General features: G+C 40.6%; 1 protein-coding gene across 1 annotated transcript in view; it reads right to left on the bottom strand.

The window, feature by feature from the left end:
• KIF25 (kinesin family member 25) overlaps nt 1–12,156 on the bottom strand; it is a 45,304-nt gene that overhangs the window by 21,539 nt on the left and 11,609 nt on the right. The window contains 4 exon segments of the mRNA XM_076335537.1: nt 1,344–1,411; nt 8,510–8,552; nt 10,082–10,170; nt 11,406–11,509. Of these exon segments, the coding sequence (XP_076191652.1) occupies nt 1,344–1,411; nt 8,510–8,552; nt 10,082–10,170; nt 11,406–11,509 (304 nt within the window).

Below are 12,156 nucleotides of genomic sequence, written 5' to 3'. Positions count from 1 at the left end.
GTCTTGCTCTACAGAGTTGAATTCCAGCATTATTCTGCGTTTACTTCAACTGGTACGGCTGTGTTAGGTGTAGCTGGAGGGTGAAAGGAATTACTTTGAGTAGCTTAGCAGACATGCAAGGGGGCCATGTACCTTGAGAGATCGCATATACCTTGTATCAAGAGAGTCCTATAACCTATGGGGTCAGTAAAGCTTCCCCAAGATTTGCATCATCTCAGAATTTTCAGTTGTTTGGTGGCCTACACAACAGCAGTTCCCAGTCTTCGTAAGTAGAAAGAGGCAGCATCTGAGAAGGATGCCTCAAGGAAAGGGTGAATGACTGGCAATGTTTAGCAAACCTACAGCAGTTCGGGCTGAACAGGCTCAGACCTTAAGTTTAAACCAGGACAGATAATTCATGTTGGATACATTTGACTTTAAATCAAGTTTTACCTTCAAGCGAGGAAGCATGAAATTGTCCTCATGTGTTCTGTTTCCAGAGGGTTTTGAAGCATGGTTCAGGGTAGAGAGCCTACTATATGAGTCATTGCAATGTATAGATGCAAAGTTTGCATTAGAAAAAAGGCATGGGGCAAAATTTTGTATTTCTTCATTTACAGAGATCTCATTTGTATTAATGTAACTCTTCGTTCCTGTTTTCAGAGATTCAGGTCAGCTCTATTCTGAAAGAACATAAGGCACCTTTCACAGCCTGACTCCCTGCAGTTTTCTGTCTTGCAGACTGACTCTGGTGTCTCATAAGGCACAAACACCAATTAAAACCCTTATCACAGCTGGTACATTAAAAATCTCTCTCATCTATGTGGATTCTTGAGCATCTAATAAAGAAAGTGGTCACACTACAGCCTTTCCCTCGGGAGCGCTGATTTACACGCCGCTACTCTACCCTGCTGTCTATGTTCAGGACATTTTAACTCTAAGTTAAAAGTAGCATGGCTGAACATCGAGTCTTACAAGTCCTCAGTCCAGTTTCTGGGTCAGTCATGCTGTATGTAATGCTGAAGTCACGCAATCCACCTCAAGTCCTTAACTTTAAAATGTGGATAACATTTTGCTATCTCGCAACATGTTGTAAGGATCATGAGAGCTACTCAGACTGTGAAGAGGGTCAAGTCAGTCTCTACACAGGTTTCAAACTTAGGCATATCATTAGTCTTCACTGAGAGGGAAGACTAAGTGTGTCATCTCTATCCTGAAGTGCATTATTCTGTCCTGGGAAGAACATGAATACCACATAAATAAAAAAAAATATTAACATTACCTTCTAATCAATGCCTACTAAAAAATTAGCCTTCACTATACAAATCTTCCAGTGATCCAGATTGCTACACAGAACTACCCACCTCTCAAACTGAAAAGTCTTGTTTATTGATGCATGACCAGGACGGCTACACTTTACGAGGACAGTTTCCTAAGAGAATAACAAAATACTTACAGTTAATATCATAGGAAGACACACACACAAAAAAAGAAATATTTATAATTTTTAGCATTCCAGGTGACAGCAGTAATTAAGGATCGTGAAGTCCAAGGCCCTTCTCCAGCAGTCACCAGCATGTGAGGCTTTAGAGACTGTACACTGCAGTGAACTAGCAAGACAACAAGAAAGGATCTCAAAACACATTCAGATTATTAAAGAACAACCAACACAAAATATGTGCACTTAAGTTCACGAGAAAGATCCAAACCCTTACCTGAACTTCTTATGTGCCTAGAAAGCCACAGGCAAGTAAACCCAACCTCCCTAACTGCCACCACAGGTAGAAAAAAATGGCAAAAAGAGCCCTTTTTTATTATAGAGCCAGTTTTCACAGTGCCTTTTCAGATTGATTTCATAAATATTTGTGCCTAGAACTGAGCAGAAGATGCACATTTCATAGAAAAACATGCTAGTCCACAACTGTGAGAAAGAACTGCACTAGCACAATAGGTAGAATTCCACGAGTTTTTAGTGGAATCCACTTTCCAGATGGATTATATAGTAGTTTTGTAAGTCTGACAGATATGTAAGCAGCTCTAAACTAGAGTTTACTAATTACTAAACTAATTACTAGAGTGTAATCACAGCAGTCTGGCATGCCTTACATTGCAACTTCTGTGCCCTTCTGCTCCTCATGGCATATATTGCTTAATTGCAGAGAAAAGTAAAGAAAAAAAAAGTGGGGGCTTACAACAATTTGGGTGGAAGCTCACTAGCACGCAAAATACTTCATCTAATTCAGGGAAGTTTCCTAGCTTACTAACCTGCAGTTACATTACTGCATTTGATGGGAGTGCTGAAATTCCTACTGTGCTTCAGACAAGTGGCTTGGAATGCTGAACTAATGGCCTTCAAATGAGTATTGCCACAGAATGAAGTTGTAAAGAGCTGAGTAAATAATGATTGCCTAACAGTATGTCCAGCAAGCAAATGGCTAATAAAAATCAAATTTCTTGTCTTGAGTTTACAAGTATTTCCTCCTCTTTGGAGAAGGCCAATGCATCATTATCAACCTAATGATGACAACACCCACTCTACAGAATAAGCTATGTTAGCCATCCCAGTACTGGCAAATCTAGAAGCAGGACAGATGTGAGTACAACACTTTATACAAAAAGGCCTGACAAAGAAATTCTAATAGGATCAGTAACCAAAAGGCTCTGGGGGAAGGAAAAAAAAAAGAGGAAAAGGGTACAGAGTTATGGAACACACTTCTGATTGAGATACCAAATTTACTTGCAGACCAGCTTTCCCTAAGCTGAGAAATGGGACAGAAAAAACTCTATTTGCATGACATAGAAACAAAAGAACTGTTAATAGGCAGAAGTTTCATATGAGCATTGTTAATGACCTTCCTTTCTCAGGAGTTCATTATGGCCTACCATATCCACCACAGCTGCTGGCCTACAGAATTTCATCACGTTTCCCTGTCAACAGTGCTTGTGAAATCCATACAGCTCTCTCACATGAACACTGAAGAACCTTTTTTTCACCCGAGTCACAGAATACTCCCAGTCTGAGTTCTTTCAGGGCAATATGAATCATGGAAATGACAAAAGGATACTTCATAAATATTCACAATCTGTCCTGACACCCAAGCCTGACTCCCCAAGCCTGGGGAGCAGTTCAGTAAGTGAAATTCAGTAAGGCAGAGAAATAATTTTAAATAAGTTATATGGAATAGTGGATATAGACATGATCACAGAATCCAGCTGCGATAATTATAATTTCTTATCGCTTGTTACTGCACATCTGCTGAAGGCTATGCCCTCTTTCCCAAGACTACTGCTCCACAGCAGAGCCAATGTAAGGGAGACTGCGACTGCTCCTCATGTTTCACTGCCAACTTCAGTGCAACTAGCTGTCATAGCACCGAGGCTGACACAGACAGCTTAAAGGATTCCCACACTGGGTAAGCACCAGGGGAAGAAACCTCTAGCTGGGGATGGTGATAAGCAACTGGGCAATGATAATGCCTCCAACTGCTACAGCTACATCCATCTGATTTATTACAAAATTACCTCCCAAGAAAAGGAGGGTCTTGGCTGTGTTAATTCATGTTTTGCCAGTCCTATCTTAAGAAACAGCAGAATCTTGCACCTTCCCTGCTATTCAGAGCAGCCTCTTTGCCATCCCGTTTTTCTCAACTACTCACAAGTGAAAACCTTCTCAAAATGATTTGAAAGGAATTAATCATGTAGAGGCAGCCAGTTTCTTTTCTCTGTGACAAAGGAAGTTGGATTCAAACATCACTTCAGGTGTTAGGCCAGGGCAGGTGCCTCAGGTGCCTGTGTAGTCATGGAGAGAGACAAACATATTTAAAGTTTAATTCAGATCTTAGGTGAATGACTTTCCCTCTGGAGGTGGCTACTTTTCTTCAGCAACCACAAGGGGAGTCTGGAGTGATTAGGCACCTCATTTAAGTGTCTACATTTGGTGTTGTGAATCCAGCTGAAAACATAGCTACTCATTCAAACATGACACCTATATTCACTAGCACACACAGCACACCCTGCCAGAGATGGATGAAATTACAGAAAAACAGGAAGTGGGATCCTAGGCCAGAATCACAGAATGGTTGCGTCGGGAAGGGACTTACAGAGATTAGAATAGAATCATAGAATCATAGAATCATAGAATCATTGAGGTTGGAAAAGACCTCTAAGATCATCGAGTCCAACCGTCAACCCAACACCACCATGTCCTAAACCACGTCCCCAAGTGCCTCATCTACTCGTCTTTTAAATACCTCCAGGGATGGGGACTCCACCACTTCCCTGGGCAGCCTGGTCCAATGTTTAACCACTCTTTCAGTAAAGAAATTTTTCCTTACATCCAATCTAAACCTCCCCTGGCACAACTTGAGGCCATTTCCTCTTGTCCTATCGCTAGTTACTTGGGAGAAGAGACCGACACCCACCTCGCTACAACCTCCTTTCAGGTAGTTGTAGAGAGCGATGAGGTCTCCCCTCAGCCTCCTTTTCTGCAGGCTAAACAACCCCAGTTCCCTCAGCTGCTCCTCATAAGACTTGTTCTCCAGACCCCTCACCAGCCTCATTGCCCTTCTCTGGACACGCTCCAGCACCTCAACGTCCTTCTTGTAGCGAGGGGCCCAAAACTGAACACAGTATTCGAGGTGCGGCCTCACCAGTGCCGAGTACAGGGGCGCGATCACTTCCCTGCTCCTGCTGGCCACACTATTTCTGATACAGGCCAGGATGCCATTGGCCTTCTTGGCCGCCTGGGCACACTGCCGGCTCATGTTCAGCCGGCTGTCAACCAGCACCCCCAGGTCCTTATCTGCTGGGCAGCTTTCCAGCCACTCTTCCCCAAGCCTGTAGCGCTGCATGGGGTGGTTGTGGCCGAAGTGCAGGACCCGGCACTTGGCCTTGTTGAACCTCATACAGTTGGCCTGGGCCCATCGATCCAGCCTGTCCAGGTCCCTCTGCAGAGCCTTCCTACCCTCGAGCAGATCAACACTCCCACCCAACTTGGTGTCGTCTGCAAACTTACTGAGGGTGCACTCAATCCCCTCATCCAGATCATTGATAAAGATATTGAACAAGACCGGCCCCAAAACTGAGCCCTGGGGAACACCGCTCATGACCGGCCACCAACTGGATTGAACTCCATTCACCACAACTCTCTGGGCCCGGCCGTCCAGCCAGTTTTTGACCCAGCGCAGAGTACACCTGTCTAAGCCGTGAGCCGCCAGCTTCTCTAGGAGAATGCTGTGGGAGACAGTGTCAAAGGCCTTACTGAAGTCCAGGTAGACCACATCCACAGCCTTTCCCTCATCCACTAGGCGGGTCACCTGGTCACAGAAGGAGATCAGGTTGGTCAAGCAGGACCTGCCTTTCATGAACCTGTGCTGGCTGGGCCGGATCCCCTGGTTGTCCCGCTCATGCCTTGTGAGTGCCCTCAAGATGAACCGCTCCATAATCTTCCCCGGCACCGAGGTCAGGCTGACAGGCCTGTAGTTCCCCGGATCCTCCTTCCGGCCCTTCTTGTGGATGGGCGTCACATTGGCAAGCCTCCAGTCGTCCGGGACCTCCCCCGTTAACCAGGACTGCTGATAAATGATGGAGAGCGGCTTGGCGAGCACCTCCGCCAGCTCCCTCAGCACTCTCGGGTGGATCCCATCCGGCCCCATGGACTTGTGAGTGTCCAGGTGGCGTAGCAGGTCATTGACTGCTTCGTCTTGATTGTTGAGGCCAACCTCCTGCTCAGAGCAGGGTCAGCTACAGCAGGTTGCCCAGGACCATGTCCAGCCAGGTTTTGAGTATCTCCAAAGATGGAGACTCCACACCCTCTCTGGGCAATCTGTTCCTGTGTTTGATTACCCTCACAACTTCTCATGTTTAAGCTGAATTTCCTGTATTTCAATTTGCACCCATTCCTCCTTGTTCTGTCACCACCAAGAAGATTCTGAGCATTCAGTACTTCATCTACTCATTTTTCAGGTAGTGACAATACCAGCACTGCTCAATGTCCTAATCTACATGGAGTAGTTCAACCTGATGTGTAGTGCATACTCACTCTCCACCATTATTGCACAACAAGCTTCAGGAGAAAGGCTCAGACAGTTGTTACTGTTATGCTGAGGAGCTGGACATACGTGGGAAAGCAAAAAGAAAACTTCAAAAATCTTCAAGTAGCTCAAAAACTGAAATGAAATACTCTTCTGTACATCCAGTAAAATCCTAAGCCTTTTTTAGACTTAGAGTCAGAATAATGATTCTCTAGACAAGATGAGCAAGATTATAGAGAAGATAACGTGTCTTTTGAAGAATGATATGAATCTCTAAACGAACAAAAGAAAAAACACTCAAAGACTAAATGGAATTCATGTAGTCTCAGTCTCACAAAAAGATACACAACCATTCTGTCCAAGTGTCAGTTCTGCCTATCTACAGACAGTTTGAAGGAAGTCTTAACACAGCTCCTGGCAGAAGAGAAGCAAAGCTGCTTTATGCTGCAATTTCTGTTGTGGTCTTTCACTACGAGACAGATGTTTTCCCTATTCTAGTTATAACATGACAAAGTTGTAGCATAGATGAGACAGATCAGCATATTACTAGAGCTCCAGTCCAATCCAGGAACAACGTCAAGCTGAAGCTTGTCCAGAAGATCCAACCATTGTTTCCGATATGTATGCTGGACTACGTTGACTGTGGTTCTCAAATGCAGCTCTGCTTTCTAATGCACATTAGCTCTAAAATTATCATGGCATAAAACTGCCTGGTTATGTTACACATATAAAGTATTTTCAGGGAAAAATCTGGAAAGACAGCCATGATCTAAAAAGCAAAACTAATAAACTCAGCACCTCTATCACAGACAGTCTTCCTTTACCTTGATCTAAAATTTCCTTTAAATCATAAATACTTGTCTGGAAAATGGTTAACTTGTTTCCAGAAATAGGAGCTTTGTGTTGCAAATAAAAGCTCAATAACAAATCAAGCCCCATAATTTTATCTGAAAATTGCATATTTATCCTAGCCACAAGCCTAACACCTTCAGTTGTTAAAAGCAAAATAAGCGGTCAATAAACATTGTTTTCCTTTACTTTTGTTAGATTAGTCTAAATTGACTGCTTTTTGTAAAAAGTCAGTTGTACTTTTATCCTCCTTCATGAACTTGGATACTTTAAACAAAAATACTTTTTTTTTCTTAAAAAAAATTCATATTAAGAAACTAACACAAAGACTTAAGGTGTTTGATCAAAACTAGAAAGCATTTTAACCAAATAAATGTAAAGGCAAACCAGTAAAACATTTGAAGTCAATGTTGCGTTTTCTAACAACAGGAAGTCAGTATCTTGCAAATTTCATTTTACAATCAAGTCCATGCATACATTTATTTTCCTGGAATATTTCATAAGGACTTGTAAACATGAGAACAGGTTAGCATATTGAAGGTTACCAGGTCACTGTTTCATACAAACTAAAACTTATAAATTGGCATAAGCAAGCAGACACTGCTTTGCCTGTAAATGTATAGATACTGTAATATATCAGATATCTCTATGAAATAATCCAAAAACTAAATATTATCTAATTTCATCTTCATGCAATAAAATTTGACAGGTCAGAAATTGTCCTGGCATTTTATAGTACCATAAATGGGTCATGGCATCCAGAATACTATATCTACCATTACAGATCCCTGTTTTTTATCTTCTGACATATTTACTCTTTCTTAGCTGACTCTTCATGTGCTCCATTAGTTTCCTAATTGTATATCTCTCTCTCTCTAAGTATCCACTCTATGCAACTGAGATCTGCCTAATGAAGCTATAATTTGGGAGATTTAAATGCATAACATACTGCAGGTCACTTCAGCAGTATTTTAAGCACTATACTACAGAAGAGAATTTGGCTAATCACCATGTAAGTAACAGTGAGCAGCCAACTAAGAACTATGGCGGCTAAGAAAATTAAACCCCAATTTAATACTTTGACCTTAGCTCACACTACTGTGCCTTTTTAAATTTTATATCTTGGTAATGGCCTCAGTTAATGCTGGAATGTCATCTGGATTTGCAACCTCAATGCTCATTCTGCTTCCTCTGATGGATCTAAGCCAGGACACTTTAACATGCTTGACTGCAGTACCACGTCGGCTGTTGTGGTTCGCGAGATACCATATTTCTCTCCTAATGCATTAGTTGTGTTGCAATAATAAAATGAAAAAAGCCGGACATAATTTTAGAAATAGTTACAGTAAACACAAGTGGCTCAAAGGGACTGAGTGCAGGAAGCCTGCAGCAGTTTGACTACTGCAAACACACAACCTCCGGTTCATGGATGAGTGCACCAGCAGAAGCTTCAAGCTATTGCTACTACAAAGAGTCAGGATGAAAACAGCACAAATCACCTGCTATTGCACCCATAGGTGATCAAAGCTGGGCACTGACTGAAAAGAAAGTACCTCATTTTTTAAAAAACCCATGGTTCGCATGTCCTGCTTTTTTCTCCTTCCTAGTATCTGTGAATGTGCTTTTGAATTTCACCATCAAATACTCACATCATCAGCTGCATATGCCACTTTTTCTGAAAAGTTTCTTTGCCTGTAAGGAAAAAAAAAAAGCCAATAGGGAAAAAAAAGGTACGTTTCAAACCATAAATGTTCCATTTAGCTCAGGAACGTCAATGCTCAAAATGTCTGTGAACTACAGATTGTCTGAAGAGTACCTTTCAGAATTGCCATTATTATTGTACCCCATGTACATACTAACACCACAGTTAATTGTTAATAAAAAACAAATTAAAGAGCAATCAAGCAAAATAATCTGCTTACAAAAAGAAATTTAGAACAAACCCAATTAAGACTAATTCCCATGCAAACCATTCTATTATTTTGAGATTGTAACGTGAGCTTGTAACAAGAGGTTTTCACTTCAGAACATTAAAGTGAAAAACACGCTCTTTTTAGGTATTTGTCCCTGATCTTGCATCCATTACTAGTCCAAAAACTGACTGGGATTGCTGAGGTGTATAAATTCATTCATGTGTGTAAGTGTTTTGAGAATCAGTCCTTAGCATTACAACTAAGTTTTCTTTAAATTACTTTTTGATATATTAAGAAAAGTTAAGACTTAACGATTGTTTGGCCCTGTCCATCCTGTTTTACACTGCAATTCAGTACGTGATTGCACTATTCCATACAGCAACAAAAACAGTGAGTGGGTTCATTCCCAGGTATATCAAGCACAGGTTAATGCAAGTTTCTCCCTTCAGGCTCCTTGAAATTTTGTCTGCTATTTTTCATGTTGTTTTGATTAAAACAATTCTATATTTTTTTAAAGATTTGCCAAAAATTAATAAACTTTAAAACACTGAATGTACTCTTTTAGAATTACCAGCCAGCAAAAGTAAAATAAAGCCCCAAATCAGTTATTTACTGATAGGGCAAATGATAATGTTACTGGTTTCTAGCCACCCACCTAGTTTTCCCCTTCTTTCTTTCTCTGTGTGTGTTTCAATCCCTACCTTCTTTCATGTTAGTCGTCTGTGGAGAATTCATAGCATTGTTATAGCACATACTTGCATCTAATCCCTCTTTTCCTTTTGGATCTTGGAATGTTTTGACACTTCAGTTACAGTAAGTGTATTATAAATTAGGGATGCAGAGCCAAATTATACTGAAATAGAATTACCAGTGTTTGTGCTGACAGCAAATCTGTTCTATAGCATTACAAAACAACTGTAATGCTGAGTGTGTTTCTCTGCCCATGACTTCTGACAGATACTACGTTACCGTATCCCAGAATTTGTATAGGATAGTGAATATACTCTAAACTGATTGCAGCTGTGTTACTTCTGCCAAGCCAGGGATAATCCTGGCTTGGCAGAACAGCTATGGCTTTCTCTTCAGGTGGACATACTTTTAGACAAGGGGATGAGATTGGCTAAAGCCAATTTAGCAGGAGAAAGAAAAGGAAACAGCAATTAGTTTTTATGATACCATCATCATCTCTCCACACACATAAAATCAGAAAAATCAAGAACAGAGTTGTTCTCACATAAATATAACTATTGTTTTCTCTATATATTAATTATGAGTCAGCTAAGATCTAACACAGCCAAATTAAATTACCTATCTTGTGATATCGAATGTCCAGCAGCAGTATCAAAAGGTAGTAATGGTCGGATCCTGCAGTGGACTCTGATATTTCCTCTCAGTTCCTAGGGTTAGAATATTAAGATGTATTTAACACAAACTACTGGAGAGGACAAATACACTGAAATTTGTGAAGCAGACATGAATGTGTTTAAGAAAGCAGGTGTTTACAACATCACAGCCTTAGACTCTGTGGAAGGAAAAATAGTATCAATATCATTTGCCTTGAGAAGTTAAGAGAAAGTACTTGAGGAAGCATGAGCTCTTCAGAGCTCTGGAACCCTGTAGCCCTCTCCAGTCTATATGGAAAAAAAAAAGGCCTTCAATCCGAGCCATTTTCCCCTCTTCAGTCTCCTTCCTCTTTACTTGAGCTTCTTCAAACACTTGTATTAACAGACAAGATTACACACTCCATTTCTCTTCCACCAGCCCTGAGGAAGATGTGGAATATAAAAAATTTTGTACCTTTTCCTCTCCACTGTGTGTTCATACATGACTAAAAAGCCAGTAACTGAGTTTTCTCTGTGGGTTGTTTCAGAGTTCAGTTTATCTAACCTGGTTGTTTTCCTTCCTTTTTATTGGTGATCAGTTCTTCTCATTTTGTATTAGTGAAAACAGCTTGCCTGTGATGGCTAGCGACCACTGGCGTTAACTCCCCCCCGCCTTGGGGAACATCTTTTCAGTAAACTGCAACACAAGGCAGAGTTTGGAAGATAAGTACTTTTTAACAGAGAGCTTCATTTTTATAGGTAGAAAAACTTAAATGAATTTTGTTTGAAGGTGGCTTGTGTTTCTAAAAATCAGGTCCTGAATCAGGCAACCCAAAACTAGTCATCTGGGGGGGTGGGCAGGAAGAGTAAAGTTAAAGTACAAAAAGGAAAAAAATTAATCCCAAGCCATCACTAATGGCTGAGCAGGATACAGCTAGATATATTTGGAAAAATAAAAGATGACCACTTTGCAATTTCAAGTTAATCATTTTAAGAGTTCTAAAACAATTTCAGAAGCTGCATATTTAGAAAACAGGATGAAGAAACTCAAGTTTTGTTCACTATTGAAAATGGATGATACTCCTTAGTGCAGTATGCTCCAGGAGCACATTTGGAAGATGCTTGTGTAAAAAGAATGGGCTGGGGCTTATTGTAAGACAAATGTGCCTCAGCAAAGAAATGCATCGTATATAGACAGCTGGGGGAAGTGATATATCCATGAAAAGTATATTCATTAGTTTTATTGGTGAGGAAATTATGGGCATAATTACAACAACATAATAAAATGTTCTGTTATTAAAGATACTTACAACTAAGCTGTTATGTAGAGCTCTCCTCTTTTGCTTTTCTTTCTCATATCTCTCTGTCACCTCTAGTAAAGACTGCTCAAGATCAAAAGCTTTTATCTGAAACACTGGAAGAAGAAAGCTGTTTCAGAGAACTAAATTCTGTAACTTTACAAAATTAATTTTCCAGTAGCACCTCATGAAATATAAGCATAAACCTTTTTAACTTCTACCAAACTTAAATTAGGAGGGTTAGTTCCTAATTTACTAGACACCTCTGAAAAATCCCATCATACTTCTTGCTGTGAAATGGCTAGGCGAAGTTACAGATAATTACCACAGGTATACATGTGAAATCTCGAAAAACAATCAAAAAGACAAGATTTTAAAGGCAGTTCAAATGTGTCAGTTTAGTTAGAGTAGTGTTATCTGTCAGTGAAGCCTGAAACTTAAACTTGAACGAACCTGCTTCTGGATGGGGCTGTCACTTGCAAGGCTCGTGCCATATTTGCATATTATTAGATTCATGCCAGCTAACTTTACAAGAAGTTAACCTATCATTTATCCTCAGCCTCATTGACAGTGCTACTAATCCTGTAAAACAGCTATAAGGTTCCCCTTTAAGATAGGTGCACTCGCTTCATGGGTAGGATTTCATAAAAAAGATTGATCTTCTGAACCCCAGGGAGTCTCCTTCACAAAACTGAGGAGAGCAATATGGGTCATTATAAAAGCCTTCTAAGTTCACAAATGGTTTTATTTCAGCCCAATTACA

The sequence above is a fragment of the Aptenodytes patagonicus genome, chromosome 3 (genome assembly GCF_965638725.1).
Source record: "Aptenodytes patagonicus chromosome 3, bAptPat1.pri.cur, whole genome shotgun sequence".
Lineage (NCBI taxonomy): Eukaryota > Metazoa > Chordata > Aves > Sphenisciformes > Spheniscidae > Aptenodytes > Aptenodytes patagonicus.
The sequence above is the reverse complement of the archived record's forward strand: the minus strand, read 5'-3'. Positions and strand labels throughout refer to the sequence as shown.